Raw genomic sequence first — 20,963 nt, forward strand, 5'->3', positions numbered from 1 at the left:
AACCTAGAGTCCAATTAGATTGGACTTCTCTCTAGCGCCAACCCATGTCCATGCCAAGAAATATTTCATGCCATCTTTGATTTATGTGATTTATTTTCATGCACAAAGCTCCCTTGTCACCCCATTTGTATAAGGATTAAGGTGTTGCAACTTGAATTTGGAATTCAAATTTGGATTGGATTGGTTTTGTTTGATATTCAACTTGAATTTTGAATTCATATTTAAATCAAACTACCTAACATCCTATCCTTATCCATATGGGACGCCAACCTTGAGAAGGTTGCTAGGGGTGTGCGACATAAGGGAAAAGACCATGGAAAAATGAGAGGAAGAGGGTGGGGGTGTGATCTCTTCTGGGTAGACATCAATCGACGTGAAAACCCTAGGTCTTCTTGTTAGGGTTTTGGAAAGAGAGAAAAGAGAGTTGAGAGAGTCTCACCTCCACTTTTCTTCCACCACATTTTCTTCCTAAGTGTCATTCTTCAACCTCTGGAAGCGTTCGAGAGTTTTGAAGGAAGGAATCAGATCAGCCTTCGACATGAACTTCGTGTGAGCTAGCACTCTCGAGGAGACAGATCGGATCGGAGCTTCGAATGGACGTCCTGTAGAGGTCGGACATCCTATGCGACTGCGAGCGACGAGGATGAAGCCTTTATCATATTTTCTCAATAGTGGCGATTATCGACCCATGCTCAGGTATGAAATTATGAACTCTATAGGGTAGTAGATCTGATCTACTATCGAATAGATGTGATCTATTCCTTATATGCATGCATGCTGTTTTATTTTCAGATTTTATATGTCATATATCATGTCATAGATTCTAGAGTAGGTTGATTTAATGATTAAATTATATGTATGTTTGATTAATATGATTAATCTGGTTGCTTTCTGCTGTAATTTTTTTTGAAAAATTTTGAAATACATGTATGAAATCGCCTATGATTTTTTACATTATTATCATAGGATTATTAATTAAGATTTAATTGATGTAAAATTTTAAAATTTTATTTGTTAGTTGGATTTGTTAATAAATTGAGTTTTAGACTTTAGTTATTTAAATTCTTTCCACTGTGATGTATTTGATATCATATTGAAATGCCTTGTATACTTGTTGCGAGAGTTCTTCATAAGTATGCAGTGGTGGCTGTGATCCTAACTCATGAACGTGGGTCGAAGGTATGATGATAAGATAATATTTCTTCCCTACCAATCTCTCCACTGCCATCCCCTAATGTTCATGACAATCTTCATGTCATCTTGATTGTCGGCTCACATATGAGACTCCTATTGTTCTAATGCCCATTTCAAACCTCTTTCCTTGCAAGGGTCTCTAGGTACTTTATATCCTCTATAAAATTATTTGTCCTACGACAAGTTTAATTCCTTATATATCTTTTCTCACTTCTCTGTCTTCTATTGAAAACCTACATCTTATGCTAAAGTGGTGAAAATACTAGAATGGCATGAGGCTATGCAGACTGAGCTTAAGGCCTTTGAGGATAATAAGACATGGACCTTCGTCTCTCTCCCACATGGGAAGCAACCAATTAGTTGCAAATAGGTTTATAAAATCAAATGAAGGTCAAATGGTTCTATTGCAAGATACAAGGTGTGTCTTGTTGCCAAAGGTTATATTCAGATAGAAGGAATTGATTATTATGAAAGCTTTGCCCTGATCACAAAATTTGTTACCATTCAGATCTTACTAGCTATCGCTACTATTAAAAATTGGCACCTTCATTAACTTCATGTCAATAATGCTTTTCTCCATGGTGATTTATCAAAAGAATACATGCAACTACCACTCCATTAGTAGAGATGAGGGAGAATTAGGTGTGTCATGTCATCTTAACAAATCTATTTATGGTCTAAGACAAGCTTTGAGGAATTGGTTTGTCAAATTTTCTCAAGCCCTTTTTGATGCTAGCATTGTACCATCTAAGATTGTTTCCTCCTTGTTTTATTCCTATAAGAATGGTTACTCATTATTTATTTTAATCTATGTTGATGATATTTTCAGTATAGGAAATGACAAGATTGCCATCTTTGCTTTAAAATCCTTAGTTAGCATTTCCATCTCAAAAATCTAGGGTATCTCAAATATTTTTTGGCTATTGAAGTATCTTGCTTTGCACAAAATATTTACTTGAGTCAAAGAAAATATTCTTAGGACATTCTTGCAGACGGTTGCTATATTATAGCTTGACCAACCTTGTTTCCCATGGAACAAAATCTTAAACTTAATGATCAAGATGGTGATCTCCCTTTCGAACCCTCTGCCTATAGATGCCTAATTGGAAAACTCATATATCTAACAATTATTGAAATATATATTATTCACACAGTTCATATTTTGAGTCAGTTTATGTTCCAATTATGGAAGCCTCATATGGATGTTGCTATAAGACTACGTTGCTATTTAAAAGCTATTTTTGGTCAGACAGAGAGGATTTTCATAGAGAGAGATTCTACCACCATTGTCAGCTGGATCCAAAGATGATATGAAGTAGCTGGAGGCTCATCCATTTCTCTATGACATCTGGACTATCGTTCATCTTTTAGTTATAGTGTCTATCCGACATGTTTTTCGAGAGGCAAACAGTACTATGAATTGAGTCGCATCTTATGTTGCAGGGCACTCCAAAGACTGGATCTAATGATAGGATGAGATGTGCCCGATAGCCCTATGGGATCTTTTGAACTCTAACTTTATGGGTTGTACTTATACAAGAATGGTGTGATCACTCGCTTGTATAAAAAAAAAAAGCGACTCTTGATCAAGATATTCTTCTCTTAGCTACTGAGGACTTAAATTTCATAGTTTATTATGATTCTAATAGGGCTAGTTGTTATATGGCTCATATGTTGGTCCAGTCCTATATCTTGGAAGACAAAGAAGTAGAACACTACATGTTACTGATTATCAACTGAAGCAAAATATCATGCCATAAATATAGCCGCTTCTAAGATGACATGGCTTAAATACTTGCTCCATGATCTTGGTTGCAAGACTTCCTTGCCTACCATATTATTTTGTGAAAATCAAATAACATTAGCATTATGGCCAACTTGTTTTCCATGAATACACCAAGCATATTAAAATCGATAGTCATGTTGTTTGTGAGAAAATTCAAATTGGTCTTATTCACATATCCTATCTGTCTACCTCTATGCAGTTGGCTGATCTCTTTACTAAGTCCTTGAGGAAGGATTAGGCTTATTTTTTTGAAAAGCGAGTTGGGTGTTTGTGACCTTCACACAGGGAGCATTAGAAAACTACCAAATTTGGATATAAGATTTCATTAGAACCTACCAAAGTTTGGCATGATATATCTTCTCTTCACCAATGGGTACAAGATCTTCTCTTATTTAACAACCTTCCAACCATGTAAGATCTTTCTTTATTTTTTGATTTTGTTGACTTGTATATTTTGTACATCTATGGTCATGGGATTGAGTCAATTCCACCAAATCTGAAATTTTGTGTAATATATGTGTTGGGCCATTTAGGAACATGTAACAAAAAAATTCTTTTTCTTATCAAAGATATATAGTGACATATTCCGCCATTTCACTGCTTTCATTTGCTACAATTTTTTCTTCTTTCTACCTGAGATCAGCTCCACTCTTGTTTGCAAGAGATATTAGAATTGTCTTTCCTCGCTCGAGCATTTTTTGAGAACACCAGAAAGGGAGTATTTGATTGAAAGAACATTGTTTGGGACATCCTTGAACTGTCCTTAAAAAGACAATGAGGCGCAAAGAGAGAGACACGAGAGAAATAACTCTTCTATCTTTTTTTTTTTTTTTTTTCTTTCTCTTCTAAAGGAATAAGTATAAGACTAAGAATAATGAAGGATTCAGTCTTGAGATTTGCTACGTAAATCTCAAAATTTTGTAGCCGAAACTTAATTTATTAAATAATCATAGACTTGAAGTTAACTATTTATAAATTTTGAGACATGAATTCAATATTTGATCTTTAATTTAGATGCTTTAAACTAATTTTAGTTTATTTACTTAATGAATGATCGAATTAAATCTTTTATTATATTTTATTTATAATAAATTTTAACTAATTATGATTGTTAAGCTTCATATTATCAAGGATAGCAGCCTTTGATAGCATGAACATATTATATCCCAAATTTAGAGTGTGATATTTTACGATTACTTCTAATTTGGTGCAAGCATCGCAAGGGCAAAATAGAAACTATATCTATCCTCAAAAATAAGCCATCAACCTTAAGATTGGGTGGGCACCGGACTCAAGCAACATATAGATGCAAGTGTCCATAACCACTGAAGTAACTCAAATATGACCAGGATAAATGCAAATCTCATTTATATTGATAATTTACACTTCTCAGAATGATGAAAAGAAAACATATCAAACACTTGGAAGGATGATTGTTTTGAAAAGAAAAAAAAATGATCTGAAAAGCTAAAGAACAGATGAAGTGCAAATTAAGCTCAAAATTCAGACACAATAGAAATTAAGATGAATTTTATTCATGATGAATCTACTAAATTCTCTGGCCGCCAGTCTGATTTCTCTGAACAAAGTATTCCTTCTTTGTTCTTGGAAAAAGTCAAGCGGACCTCCCAGTGCAGCGACTTCAATAAGTTCTCTACCTCGCTTACGACTGAAGACTCATCACGAACAATTAGTTTGCCTCCAGGCCTCAATATCCTATCAACTTCAGCTATCACAGTCATGATTTTGCATCTGAAATCAGGAGTAATTTTGTTAATTAATCACATGAAGAAAAAAAATCCAGCATCAATGGCTTTTATTTATTTATTTATTTATTTTAAATGAAGTTTATCCAATCCACCTCTTTTTGATCCTCGAAAACAGATGATCAGCATGCAGGAGGTCATAGGATCTGGGGTAGGTACTGAATGATTCACACCAGTCATGGTAAATACCAAAAAGCCCGCGCTCGTAGATAATTGGTAGTGTGTCTGGAGAATCAATGTTCACCACATTCATCACCCACACATTCAGATCCTTGAGTGCAGCAGCAAACCTGAAATCAGTTCGCAAATTTGAGTAAGATCGAAGAAGCATGAATAAATTAAGGTGTCATTGCACTGCAAAGTAATCAATTAACCGATATTACCCTCCATAAACAGCTCTCATGTCCATAACATTTCTCACTTGGGACCAATCAATGCCAAAACCATTGATATACGACTTCTTCACAACTCTTTTCCAGTGTTCATAATCCGACGTGAAGTCATTAGGGGCTGGCTTCCCATAGACTCCCATCTGAGAGCTGTTTAACCAGTAAGGAGGCACCTGCAATCTTTGCGGCCATTCCTCAGGCCACCGCGAGCCCCGCTCAGATGCATCAACCGGCACCCGGTGCATGCAGGCCTTCAGAGGGATGTACCTGAAAGATATGATGGCTGAAAGGCATATTGATACAAATCAAATAGTGCTCATTTGAATCCATGCTGCCTGGCCTATTTACTATGCTGAGCTGCTACTTCGGCCAATTAATTGCCGAAACCTAGGTGCTTTGGCCACCAAATATTGGTTTATTTTAACTCAAGTAAATAACAAGAATTGTTTCCAAATTCATGGCCAGGGTACGTAAAATGTGTGAGCAAGGAGCCTGCCAAAAGTGTAGCAAGTCTAGACTTACCAAGCTGCATTTGGATCATCGTCTTCTTTACACATGGGAGGACTGTGATGCTTTCTGTTGTCATAACATTCATTCAAAATTGGTTTACGATAAATTGCAGCAGCAACAGAATTCAGTTTGTCCTTCTTGATAGTGAAAAGATCCCAACACATGGATGTCGTAAGAGATGACATGGCTTAGTTAAGAAACAGAAAGATTTCGCCTCAGTCATATAAAAATGCAAAATAAGATAGACAGGATGGTATCCATAAAACCTACCCTTCCAGATCTCAACATCTTCTTTCAGTTTTTGATACACAGGTGTTGCTGACCAGACAAAATATCCTCCAGGGCGTAAGACACGATTCAGCTCCAAAAGAAGAGTACCACCTATAAGAAAGTTGCATGCTCAGTCTTATTAATAAGAAAAAAAATATTATAAGTATTGTTATCGAAACTCAACATTGTATGCAATTGAACACTAAGAAAAATTATACCATCTGCATGCCATGGGACACGACAACGTGCACAATGGACAAGATCGAAAACCTTGCTGGGGAATGGCAGACGTTGAGAACCCATTACTGCAGATATTGCCGGAATTCCTCGCTCGAGTGCCATTTGAATTTGAGCTTCATGTTCATCTTTTGGAGCGAATGACATTGCAAGGACATCTCTCTCAAAGAGATAGCCACCAAAGCTGGCTACCCCACAACCAACATCTAGTATAACATGAGTACGCTTTCCCCAAGCAATATCAGGCACAGACTGCAATGAAACCAAAGAAGCCATATAACTAAACCAACATCTACCAATTCTCAAGAAAGGATATGTCTCAAATATATTCATTGGAACATCATGAATGTGTAACTTTATTATAAGAGCTCATATTTTTCCAACTAAAGTGTGTTTTCAGAGCAAACTTATAACTATACACAGATTATTATCATTAGACAGTCAGCCGATCTGAAAGTGTAAAGGGGACTATTTGTTGGATAGAAGTTGTATATGAATGTAAAATTTATGAAAACACCTATTTAATGTCTTAGTCAAGGTAGTTTCTCTTGAAATGTATGAAATAAAGCGTTTGAATTTTAAGGATTTCAAGCCAAACTGACTTCTATGACAGTTGGACAGTAATCATAACCACATTAGATCATCCTATTGTTGTAAGAAATAATTCAAAAGGTGCTAACTGATGCATGTTGCTAGGAGTCACCCAAAAAGTGTGCGCCAACCAAAAAGGGTTTTTGACATAGGCAACAACTAATTAAATCGAAGAATTGAACTAAACAGTGTGACAAATTGACAAAGAATCACCACCACCACCTGAATTCAAATCCCCTTCTGTTCATTTATCCATATTCTTTTCCCTCCTTATTTCTCTATCTGCGTTTAATCATTAGTGCACTTTCTATGATAAGAGGAATAGCTTGATATAAGGGCAACTACAGATCAAACAATGCGAGGAAGGAGGAGAACAGCTCTTGCTCTTTGCATATGCAGTGGTGATGTGCAATCCTTCCTTTTAGGTTAGTTTTGTTGGTTACTATGTTACTTCAAAAATTATACTGAACTTGAATAGATTCACATTGGATACAGAGAATATGAGGTACACCTGCATACATGATGATCCCTTTCTTTCTCTTTGATGCATATCCATATCTCTTGGACTCTTGAATGGAGGTATGCATGTGGCTCAGCATGGTTTCAGCTGGCCAACCATGTATATGTAGATACAAATGGGGGTTTGTGCTGCACAGTCAGACTCCTCTCTCCTCTCATACCAAATGGATGATATTGGCCCTCTTCTTTAGGATCCCTCACAGGAAAGCAACTTCTTGTGCAGGGTTATTTACTCTTGGACATCCATACCATAAGGTAATTCATTATGTCTTGATAGTAAGCTGCCTTAAACTATTAAATTCTATTTTTAAAGGGTGTATGTCTCCGGAGTGTGACTCAAACTAGTGTTAGAAGATAAACATGAATTTAGTGTTATGATAAAATACATTGAACCATGTGAGTGGGATTATGCATGCATGTCTAGGTACAAGAGGTATATTAAATGTGGGTACATGGACTTATGTCTAGGAATGTATTTGTGATTTTTAGGAAAGCATGAATGCATGTATTAGAAGTTTAGAAATATGTGTGTCTCTCAGAGAAGTGTGTGAGATATTAATTAATGTATTGTAAAGATCAAAGAGTCATATAACTCTAGTAATTAATGTATTTATGAGTAGTATAAATAGAAGTGGTTTTCTGAGTATGCAGTAGTTGGATATGAAATGAATATGACATTGTGATATTGTTTCTCTCCTCTCTCAAGTATTTCTTATCATATGTAATTGAATACTCCTCTATTCACCTTAGCAAAGTGGTATCAGAATATATGTACAAGAAGTACCTACTACCAAATTCCAACAAAGTGATATTAGAGCCAGATTCAGTCCTACGGCAATAGTCAGAGCCGACATGGTCCTACGACAATAGTTAGAGCCCGCACGGATCTAAGGCAATAGTTAAAGTAAGGTATAAGCCCACGAGACGTGAAGGTGGAAAAACATTCTCCATAGTTGAAGCAGGAAACTCCAGGCTAGAAGACCTATTGAGTGTGAAGTTTGCAACTTCTGTGATGCTTTTGAGTTCAAGATAAGAAATAGAGACCCATTGAAACAGTGCGAGTCGAAAAGAGTGACTCCACAAGTGAAAAAGACAAGAAGTCTTTTGGTGGAAGAGACGAAGAAAGTTTCTAAAGAAATGCAAGTGCCAAGTGAATTGTGAGTTTTGGTAAAGTACAATGGAGAACTATGTATCCGGTGAGGTAATATCAACTGTTGTGACAATCTCATTTAAAACAGTACTCAAAGACTTGCTTGAGAAATTAAATTTATGGCCAGTCTCATTTTTATGAGAAAAGTATGGATCAGATTATGATCCTATTTTTGTGGCTTATACTAATCTTGATGATGGATATGGGAGACATGTAATTTATGAAGGTAAAGCTAGTACGAAGAAAGAAGTAGAGTATGAAGTAGCATTAAAAGCAATTAGGCATCTTAAAATTATGTATGACTTTGTAGTAATAGACGTGAACTACAAAAAACTATGTGATTTGAAATATTACCATCAAGAACTGACTGAGATGTACAAGAAAGTGGTAGAGGAATGTGATGCATTGAAAGAGAAGCTGACGATGTTGGATAATAGTGCAGAGAAATTCGATAGTAATTATGACAGGAAGAAAGAATATTCATCCTTAAGATATATTTCAGCTGTTAGAGATTTTCTTTCAGGATGTGGACCAATTATGAAAAGCTGAAGAAGAAAAGTTAAACAGAATTCATGTTTAAGAGGGAGTGTTGAAAGATAAACATGAATTTAGTGTTATGATAAAATAAATTGAACTATGTGAGTGGGATTATGCATGCATGTTTAGTTACAAGAGATGTATTAAATGTGGATACATGAACTTATATCTAGGAATACATTTGTGGCTTTTAAGAAAACGTGAATGCATGTATTAGAAGTTTAGAAATATGTGTTTCTTAGAAAAGTGTGTGAGATATTAATTAATATATTATGGAGATCAAAGAGTCATATAATTCTAGTAATTAATGTATTTGTTAGTATAAATAGAAGTGATTTTCTGAGTATGTAGTAGGAGTTGGATATGAAATAAATATGAAATTATGATATTGTTCCTCTCCCCTCTTAAGCATTTCTTATCATATATGATTAAGTACTCCTCTATCCATTTTAACAAAATGGTATCAGAGCATATGCACAAGAAGTACCCACTGTCAAATTCCAAAAACTAGATGACATTCTCTAAATGATTATTATATTGCTTCTTGTAAATATCATTAATAAATAACCAAGAGAAATTAACATAGATGATCTTTCAAAAATTCACTCCCACACTTTTTATACATAAGAATTCCATCATAGTTGAAGTCAAGGTTTGCAAACCAATATTGTGACCCATACCAATCAAGTACCTGGTCAGTATCCATACCGAACATGCATGCTGGTGCCAACAGTGTATGTGGAGAAGGACCTATAGATTATAAGAGGTTGATTAGAGGTTGTAGCTTGTCAGTTGGAGGTAGGAAGTCATTGATTAAAGCAAAAGCTCGTGACTAGGCCCAAAGGTCATCAATCGGGTGTCATAAGTTGTTCATTTGGTTGGAGGTCATTGATCAATGCTAGCAAATCATTGATTGGGGCCCCAGGAGGGGGTCTGGATGGGGGTGCGAAGCTCATCAAACACCACTGGTGATGTTGGCAAGGTCCCCTAAGCATCATCATTAGAAGACCGAACTATTAAGATGAGGGTGAGGTGGGGAGATTGGTGGAGGGCAATAGCGAGGTTCCGAAAGAGACGAGAGATATGGGGTTTTATAAAAAACCTGGTCCAACCCAAAACAAGGCAAAATCCATTGGTTCAGCCTACTTGGATCAGCTCTAACTAGTTTTGATACTATTTCATTTTTAGTGGCTAAACAATCCCATTCCCTGGCCAGATTGGTATGCCCAATTTCTCAATTTGGGGCACCTTAGTTGAGGTGTTTGGGCTCGATAATCTCAAGAGAAGAAGAGTAAAATAGATAAGTGCTCCATTGAACTTTCTTTCTTGCTTTATTCACACCACTTTGATTTATTAGGTGTTATTATTGGCTATTTTGACATTGCTGGGGATTATGTTTTCCATTTAAGTTCAATTCATTAAGTTGGCTGCTGTTCAAGCCATGGATGACCATCCTTGGTGGTCTTTCTTGTCTAGATCAATTGGTTCAAGATTTTTAGTATTATATTCACGTGCCTAGATAGTTGCTATACACCACTTATTTGAAATACTAGTTGACTTTGTTAGTCAAATCACTTGATGAATACCATATCTTTTCATCCATGTTTGAACATGTGGCATTACATCAAATCTTTTGAATTAAACACATAACCTCTTAAGACAGTCACAGTCACTTTATTTTATCAATAAGGTGGTGCAAACCATACCTTATAGCGAAGTGTTTCTTCCATTAATCTTGCATATGTGTTGCTGTAATGGAGATAAGGTTGTCAAAAGCCTATTTTTGGAACAATCATGTGAGTTTTTCTCAAGATCATTATTCTTAATGTTTTTGAATTAATATTTTTATATGTTTTATATTTGTATCCTTAATATTTTAGATTTACTTCTTAAAACTTTTATATGTGTTATTGCTGAATTTTGCTCAGGATCCTCGTTCTTACTATTTTTATATATGTTGTCACTTAGTTTCCTAAAGCAAGAGTACTAAAGGAGTAGATTCTGGTATAGGGGTAGGTATGGACGATCTCGAAAAAAATTAGGATTTGGAACTACTCAGGAATGGATGCTAGGATAAGTTTTTGAAATGCATGAAGCACTAAGTCCATTGTTACTAAGGATTATTGCCAGGGATTTAAATATCAAGGTATGGAAATGTATTAGTCATCGATTAGTATATACACCTTGATAGGAGTGCAAAACAAGGTTGGAATGCCTTGCCACAAATACAAAAAATAATAACAAAACAAGGTATACTAAGTAGTAGGGGCTGATATGGCTTGATATATCACAATACAATATCATAAACCTTAGTTAGCTTAGTCCCGGTTCCTTGCATTGGTCCTTGGATAATATGGTATGTACCAACCGGTATAGGCTGATACAAGTGGTTTTGTTAATCATTTGTTATCATTGTGACCTTGGATTAAAATTACATCCCCAAACCTTGATATAGGAATGACAAAAGCACTTTGAGCCCAATTGTATATGCATAACAAACATGCATGTTGGATTTCTTTTTAAGTGTAATTGACACCATTTAGATCGTTCCGCATATAAAATAAGTTTGTGCACTTTAAATCCCTTTACAACTATATTTTGGATTAATGCATTCATGAGATATTGCATTCAATCCAATTGCTCCTCATGTTTCAAACCCTCTCCACCATTTGTTCCAATCAAGGAAATTCTTCATCTGATTTTTCATACAATTCTTAGTCATCATTTCTACCTAGGTCTTTCATATATTTCCCCTACTTTTCAGATATTGGTGAGATTGTAAGTGGCATCATTTTTGTTTTCTTAGAGTTTACCCTTTATTTTCACTAATGTTATCCATTTTTTGTCCATCTCAAGTTTTACTGCATCCACTTGCCTAGTATCATTATCTTTATCTTTATCATGTCATTTTAAGATCATGCAACTCATATTTGTCTTGAATAGTGCTTGTAGGATGTCTTTAAGCTTCAATTAGCTAGCCTCGTTAATGTTTGGACATTCATAACAAATTTGAAGGATGATTTTACGATAGAAACCCTAATCTATATTATTGTCAAGATATTCATGTATCATTCTAACGCAAGCTGGAAAGATGACTCTATGGTTATTTGACCCTATAACCTCTTATAATAAGTTCCATGATTGTGGCACTCAAATGGGGTGCAAACATGGCCAAACATCATCAAAATTTAAGAGAGAGTCAAGTAGGCATAGGAAACTATGCTGAAACAAGCTTGCAGGCTAAGTCAAGCCCATGAACAAGGCAATCGGGCCCAAAATTCTATTGATGATGAAATATGCACTTTTAGAACTCAATCAATGGTACACTAGCCACCATCAAAAGGCATTCAGTTGTAACCTCTTATCATCTAAATGCTCTAACCCTTACTCTGAGATGGACTCCAAGTCTATAGCAATTGATAATGAATCTAGTCATCCATGTTGATTGGTGATGCAATAACTGAAGCACATATCACAAAACCACCGATAACAAGAAGACTTCCACCCACACCATACTGATGATATACCACTCATGATCAGTACCCAATTGATGGTAGCAAGTGCATCATCACAAACCATTCTACAGCAGCATTCAAATAGCATTGTAGTTCATCATGCATTCTCTTTCCATGCCATTAGCTCACCAATGGAACATTTGATTGTTCCTATTCCATCATTGAAACCCTGCAATGGCTTGTAGATACTACCAACCAACCAAAGCTTCCTCGACTATTTGTTAGCTTTAACAACAAATATCACCAGGCAGGAACCAACTAACAACAATGCCACCTCCAAGTTAGCTTGATACCTAGTTGATCAAGGTCTTAAAAGTTTTGAGACAACTACAACCTATGGCTCAGTAGTCGAGACAACCTTTTGTACTGCCTTTAGTAGTAGCTTCCGTTCAGGCCAATGATGAGGAGTCCAATACTGGCAGCTCTCCATGTCTGAATCATAATAATCCTATACAAACTCAGCAACCTGATGCAGATGAATGTGACAAGCAGTAAAGTTATCCGCTTGACCATTGATGGCATCTTTAAGAAGCTGGACCAATGGCTTAAAGGCCTAAAGTGAAGACTATTTTGGTTGGCTTCATCTCTCTGACTAAAAACATATCCAATTTTGAAAGGCAAAGCTCAAAGGCCTAGATCACATATGGTGGTCAACCATTGAAGAAAATCATGCCTTTTGTCACCCATTGCAACATGTGATGAGATCAGAGTGAAACTAGATGAATGCTGCATACCTTCAAATTACACCCAAAGTCTCTGCACTGGGATGCTCCAACTCAAATAGGGAATCAAATCCATCCCAGAGTATTAAGAAGAATTTTATGAACTAGCACTTGAAATTTGACTCAAAAAAACCCCAAATCAACTAGTTGGCCAATTCTGTGCCAGTGTTCGTCTGAAAATCTAGGACCAAATAGTGGTAGTTTAGATTGAAACCTGGGACAAGGCCTACCAAACAGCTAAGTGAGTCAACGAGGAGCTCAAAAACAAAGCCAGTAAGCTGAGGGGTCAAACCGGCGTGCAATACCAACCACACCCAAACCTACTGCACCAACTCTCAGTAAAGGTAGTTCCTCTTAGATTGCTGTTAAAAAGATGAAGGCCCTACTCACACCAAACTGCAGCAAGGGATTCCACTAGAGCCAACAAGATTTGAATTCATTGGGAGCAGAATTATCTAAGCCAAGGGGAATTGATGTAGGTCAAAGAGGCTTGACCTTATGGTTGATTGACTTTGGACCATCTTACAATAAGTTCCATGATTGAAGGTATTAAAAATTATGGAAGCATGACTGAACATTATCAAAATTGAAGAGAGATTCATGGATGCACAGGAAACTATGTTGGAAGATAATCTCAAGGCCGAGCAGGGCTCGTAAACAAGGTAATCGGGCCCAGAACCTACAAATATAAACTATCCACCATCAAAACTCAATCAAATGTACATTAATTTGTCAGAAGGCATCTGACAGTAATCTTATACCATTCAAAGGCTCCAATCCTTACTCTAAGGACTTCAAGTATGTGAATCAAATGGTAGATCTAGTTCCCATCAGTTGATCCGATGGCATCATAATTGGCATCAAAAGGATTCCAATAGCAAATAGATTACCAGCAGAACAAAAATTCTTCTACAAGGCCAAGAGTAGCAAGATTACTTAATTTAGTTACCTTGGGATCTTTTTGATTATTCTTAGTTGATTTAGTTATCTTGGGACTTTTTTTATTATTCTTTTCTGTCCCCGAGAGTAACCCAAACATCCCTTTCTTTGTAAGGGATCTCAAAGCCTATAAACACAACTTATGCTCTTAGTTTTGATCACTGAAAATTTAATAAAGCTTCACTTTTCCGGAGTGCACATATTGTGTTTCTCACTTGCATGGTGGATTCTGCATGACCCGAATGAAGTATGGGGATTGGTGTAGTCTTTGGTGATGATGTGATTTTTTTAGTAGTGAGGCAGGAAACTACTAGTTATCTCTTCTTCTAGTTTCTTTCTTAGCATCTATATCCCTAGCTTTTAGATTTCAAATTGATAATTTCTTTCGATATTCTAAGTTTATTTTTTTACTCTTATTGCATAGCTTACTTTAGTCTTCCACTTGGTAATTCTGAAGCTTGTGCTAGGCTCATAGCCTGCATCACATCCCTATTCTTTAAAAGGTGAGCCTTGGTGCAATTGTAATGTTGCTCTATTTTGACCTGGATGTTATGGGTTTGAAACACAAAAATAGTTTCTTCACATATGGGGAAAAAGTTATGTATATTTGATCCTTCCAAAACTTTGCAATGGTGGGAGCCTTGTGCACTGGAATGGCCTTTCATGTCTAACTATTTTCTGTGATATGAAATGTTTATTCAAAACCATCCTCTCCATTATGTTATCAGCAACATTTTTGATGTTTTCCCAGGATCATATAAAATAACATTATAATTATATCTTTATATGGTAATAATTAATCTATTGAGCACCATATGAATAAAGACATTGCCATCATTGAATGTTCAAGATAAAACTTTCGATGTCAACATATTTTAAGTCATTAATTTCATGCACAACAAAATCTCTAACAACAAACTTATATTAATATCAAAAAAGATTTAGAGTATTATTCCAAATATAAAATATTTTGAATTTTTTTCAAGGAAAAGAGATGATTAGGCATGCTTTATAAATATTCTCAACATATACAAGACATTCTAATACAAAAACTAATAATTTAATAATAATATGGCACATTCAGCATATCTCTAGTGCTTGGAAGCAGGATCCCAAAATAGTTATGCAGTAGTCCCTTTCTTTCTTATTGGCTAGACCTCATAGTAAGAATTCTAAATTCACGATGATAGAATATCTTATTCACACCCTATCATCATGTGTTATCAACCAATAGTGTCAGATAAAGCACATATAAAGCCCAGTTTAAAAGATTCAAAAGAGAATCCATTCAACAACTAGCAAAAAGTGAACCATCACTAAGTTCAAATGTAGGAATGAATTTTTGCAATTTATAGAAAAAAGAAAGAACATATGCACTTCACTACCAAAACCTGCAAGTTATAAATCAATCCTCACCTGCTGAATGAAATCAATGTAGTGAAGTGCCCCATGAATGAACTGTGTTCCTCCTCCTGGAAAAGTAAGGTGCTCCCCAGTAACTTTCACCCAATTTTGGTGGCCTTTAACCTCTGCAAGCTTTGTGTGAGGTACATTACTGTACCATATCTACAACAGACATCCACAAGTTAGCAGACATTGGATAAGATAAAGTGCACATATCTACAAATTTTAAAAATAAAGTAATATTAACAATTCTGTATAAATATTGAATATTTACCCTATCTCTGCTCTCAGGCCACTTGATGGGTCGTCGGTATCCTTCCGGAAGGGGCACCAGACATGTAGGGCCTTCCTCAGGGCAGTGACGCTCACGATGTTGGTAATGCCTGAAGCTATGGAGCTTTTTGATGGCCTTAACATTGTCAAGGCAAGGTATGTAGTCCGTTCCAGCTATGACATTACAAAGCTTCCATTCAATGTGCCCCTCTTGGTCACCTCCTTCATTGGATTCCAACTCCTCCCCTTTCCTTCTTTCCTTCTCAGTGTCAGAATGGTCAGCCTGCGTCGCCCATGGCCTTGTCTCACCATTTTTCTCATTCGACACCTCTGATTGTGCCCCATCCAGTGATTCGCTTGCATTGGGATCGTTAAGTTTATCCTCACTGCGCTGCTGATCTCCCTCGCTAGCGCTAATTGGGTTCTCTTCATCTATCTGTTGTTGTTGGGGCTCTTGCTGGCTTTCACTACTTTTATCTATCTGAAACTGCTCTTCAATCTGTACTTGGTTCTCATCAGCTCCATCCTTTGTCCTCTCTTCAGGTTCCAGCTGGTTCTCATTGGTTCCCTCGTCCTTGTTTTCTTCTGGTTGTGGCTTGTTCTCTTCAGTTCCCTCCATAATTTCTTCTGATTGCTGCTGGCTCTGATCGATTCGCTCTCCAATATTCTCATCAGATTGTATTTGGCTCTCATCATTTGCTTGGTCTATCTTTTGTTGAATTTGGTCATGGTTCTCATCAATCTCAGGCTGGCCTTGTTGCTGGTTCTCATCGCTCCCACTCTCTGTCTGCTGCTGCTGGAATTCTTGTTGGTTCTCCTCATCACCACTTTCTGGTAGCTGCTCATCATGCTCCCTTTGCTGCTGTTCATGGATCTCCTCCTCATTTTGTTGCAATTCTGGTCGTTGTCTCTCCTCTATTCCAGCTTCTGAATTATGGTTCTCTAATTGCTGGTCTCCACTATTTTCCCCATCACCCTCATTATTACTTACTTGGGATCGGTGCTCTTGGTTCTCCTCATTTCCACCCATTTGCTCCTGTCGATATTCTTTCTGATCACTTTGGTTAGCCTCCTCCCTCTCCTCATTTTGCTGCTCCTCCTGCTGGTTTCCTTTGGCTTCATCTCCTTCTTCAGAGGATCGGCTATCTTCTTCAGCCTCCTTCTCTCCATCCCCTCCTCCTTGATCCATATCCTCCCCATCCAACTTGTCATCACCCTTGATGCCATCCTCCGGGCTATCCTCCATGACTTGAGGGGGTCTTTTCGAGATACACGAGATGGAGGGGATTTAGAAGCGGTGGAGGTGGCAAAGGCGGTGGTCGTGCGGGATGGAATAATAGATGATGAAGCGAGCATCCAAACTCCAAGAATGCAAAGCGCCACAAAGACGACTATGGTGACATAATAAGAGGTCGAACCCGCCGACGAAGACGAAGAGCGCTTCCCCACCCGGGAATTCTTTCCTAACCCTGGCATTGTCTTCTAATTCTTTCTTTCTTTCTTTTTTCTCCTTGGAGAAACAGAACTCCAAAGTAGGAGGGGTTAAGGTTATTGCTGATCGTTTAGAGGGAGGGAGAAGGGAAAGAAAAGGGGGAAGATGGAATGGTTCCAAGGGAAGAGTGAGATCTCCGAGGGAGGTGGGGAAGCAGGCTAGATCCAAAAATTCGGTGGGCAAGCGGAGGTAACGAAGCGACGGGATCGGCAAAACTTCTCCGCGCTCCTCTTCCCTGTCCATTTTTATGACAGCTGGTTTCTTGACACAATCTTTTTGCCAGAGAGAGAGAGAGAGATTTACGTGATCAGCTGCATTTTTGGAGGATTTAGGCCATGATGGATGTGGCAAGTAGCCCTGTGCCTGCCCACTTTAGTTTTTGCCGACATGATGAATGCGCGAGGAATAAAGTCGTCATGTGAGAATCGCAGATCCGCAAGGAGGGGTAGACTTGTTTCCTTTTTTTTTTTTTCTTTTCACATTAAGGTCTCAGTATCTATAGCAACGAATCGGATACGGATCCAATTATTTATATTCATTATATAATTAAAAATCTCATATATATATATATATATATATATATATATATATATGTCTTAGGATGGATAAAATGAATGGTGCGAGTCTGATTGAATCTGATTAATAAGATAGATTGACTTAGATAAAAAATTTATTATATAAATATTTAAAAATAATTTAAAGTTTGAAAATAGATTTAAATTAAGGTTACTTCAAATCGGATCTCGAGTGAGTTATATCGTTATCGGCATCAATTTTAAATCTATTTTGAATATTTTACCTAGCACTCCAGATTTTAATTGGATCAGGCAACTGTCATATTTATAAACCTCGAAGGCTCAAATGATAAATATATTTTTAAAAAAAAAATAAAAGAGGTGCAATATGATGATAAAAAAAAAAAAAAACAGTATGATCGTGCAAACTAGCCGCATGACTTTAGCATGTTAGGTGGTTCACATTGTGTGCGGTATAAATATCAAAAAGGCCCGGGGGAGTCCCAAACTTATCCTGGGGAATGCGGTGATGGTCATCTCTCTCTCTCTCTTCCTCATGATTTTTAAATTGAACCAGGGACCATGTTCAACTAGAATTTGAACTTTGTTGACTACAAGTCCCTATGCATTTGACTTATAAAAGTGAACAATGGCTAATGAACTAGGAAGTTTTATTTAGTTGCTGTTATCGTATCTTTATTCAAAGAAAACACAGTGAGTCTACCAACCAAAAGAAAAAAAGACAGTGACAATATGAACCATGTGTTAAAGTTAATTATTCCCCTACTTATGAACCTTGGTAGCCACTTGATATCAAAATGGACACAAAAGTACTACTTAATTGGTAGATTTTGGTGGAATTTGCATCATGTGCTGCATAAGATAATGATGTAGTGTAGATAATTATAATGAGCTCTGAATATTTATATCATTGTTTCTTCTTATAGTAATAGTGCAAATTCTTACATGTATCTGAGACTCCCCACAACCCACATGAGGGAGCAGACATATATACATTGTTTATATTTTCTTAACGGATTTGATTGGACCTTGTCCAGTCGTTCCTAGAAAAAAAAAATTGAAAAAAAAAAAAGTAAGACCAGAGGAAGCTAAAAAGCAAATGACATTACATGAATCAAGAGTATATTATCTATTTTTATATTCCATATTTTAATCTTTCATATTTTCTTTATGAAATTTACATTAAACTAATTGACCTCAAGTTTTCCACTCATCCATCAAACTCCCCCCTCCTGGATAAACATGTAGGCAGCCTTTGGATCTCGAATAAGTTGCAGAAGAGATTTCTCTTATAACGGAGGAAAAGAGTTTCTATCACAAATAGAATTTTTTCTTTTTGGTGTGTATTTGGTTGGAGATTATTGCATACTAAATATTGTTATGGTAGATAGAGGATGAGAGGAGTATTTGTATTATTTCTCACATAAAAGATGAAGAAAGTAGACCTATTAGTAGAAGAAGACTTTTAACTTTGTTTGAAATATTTTCAACGCTCTCGATCCAAAACGATTTAAATACATCGCTTTATATAGAGGATTTTACAACCCTTCAACTACTTTCTACATAAAAGACTAAGAGCCATATTTATAATTTTTATATAAGTGACACTTTGGTTTTATACATGTAGAAGAATTCTAAGTGAATTTCATAGAAAATGCTAAAAATCATTGCTAATAACAAGGCAATATTAATTTGATTTACAAATTCCAACATCTCCTCTTAAACCAAATCTCTTGCCACCAACCATTCTAAGCAATGTCTTCATTTTGTTAAATAATTCTGAATTAATAGGCTTGGTGAAAATGTCGGCGACTTGATCTCCAGACTTGATGTACTCTAATTGAACATTCTTTTCTTTTGCTTGATCTCTAATAAAATGGAAGCGAACATCGATGTGTTTGCTTCGTTCACGATAAATAGGATTTTTTGCAATGCTATTGCTGACTTGTTGTCCATATAGATCTTTGTAGCTTCATTTTAAGGATATTGAATCTCTTTCAACAACTTTCTTAGCCATCACATGGCATATATATCAAGATGCAGTTATATATTCTACTTCATATGGAGAAAGAGTAACTATATGTTGCTTTTTTGAAAGCCAAATAAAAGCTGTATCACTCATGTAAAACATCAAGCCTATTGTGCTCTTTCGGTCATTAAGATCTCTACCCCAATCACTATCTTTAATTTAATGAAAAATTCTTTTGGCGGCTTTGAAATGCATTGACACGGACTCCTCCATATATCGACTCGCTAGCCCAATACCATATAAAATATTATCCTCATACATGCCACATATCTTAGGCTCCCGACTCAACTTTTGAAGTAAGTAGGATCAACCACCTTATCATCATCTTGCTTTGAGAGCTTAATGCCGCATCCCACCAGTGTACCAACTAGTTTACAATCTTCCAATTTAAATCTTTTGGAGTACTTCTTTTTTCTATGCTTATGAGATGAAGATACCCTCTTTACTTTGCTTCACTTCAATGCTGAGAAATAATGACATAAGCCCAATGTTCGTCATCTCAAATTCATGAATCATAGTTTTTTTGAATTCTTCAAACATGAGTGGATTATTATCTGTAAAGGTAAGACCATCTATATACAAGCAAGTAAGATGTCACGATTCTTATTTAACTTCATATAGAGGGGCACTTTCATATGAACATTGGATATAGATATTTTGCTTAAAAGAAGCATCAATTCTTATGTTCCATGCCACAGGTGCTTGTTTTAGGCTATACAAAGTTTTTTTCAAGTTAAAAACTTTTGATTCTTAACCTTTCTTAACATTCCCCCCGGATTGTTCTATATATATCTCTTCTTCAATATAGCCACTTAAAAAAATAGATTTAACATCATTTAAAAAATAGACTAACCATTTTATGCGGTAATTGAAATAATTAAATGAATTATTTTCATTTGAATAGAGGGCTGGATGCCTCATCATAGTCAATGCTGGCATTTTTCTTATACCCTTTTGCTACCAACTTGGTCTTGTGCATTCTTCTTTGTCTTGTACACCCACTAAACTCCAATGGCTTTTTATCCTTCGGAGAGAGAAATTAACTCTCATGTGTGTTTTTCTCTATCGCTTTGATGTTTTCATCCATAGCATCTTTCAAACTTT

The 20,963-nt window shown here is 36.3% G+C and overlaps 1 protein-coding gene across 1 annotated transcript; it reads right to left on the reverse strand.

Moving 5' to 3' along the window:
* Positions 1–4,322: 4,322 nt before the first annotated feature.
* LOC105033330 (probable methyltransferase PMT24) lies at positions 4,323–17,675 on the reverse strand. Its single transcript, XM_010908086.4, is given in 9 exon segments — positions 4,323–4,732; positions 4,842–5,036; positions 5,130–5,402; positions 5,658–5,832; positions 5,916–6,026; positions 6,134–6,404; positions 15,542–15,691; positions 15,804–17,062; positions 17,065–17,675. Coding segments are annotated over 9 exon segments (2,865 nt in total). The 5' UTR covers positions 17,279–17,675; the 3' UTR covers positions 4,323–4,515.
* Positions 17,676–20,963: the final 3,288 nt, after the last annotated feature.

The sequence above is a fragment of the Elaeis guineensis genome, chromosome 12 (genome assembly GCF_000442705.2).
Source record: "Elaeis guineensis isolate ETL-2024a chromosome 12, EG11, whole genome shotgun sequence".
Classification (NCBI taxonomy): Eukaryota; Viridiplantae; Streptophyta; class Magnoliopsida; order Arecales; family Arecaceae; genus Elaeis; species Elaeis guineensis.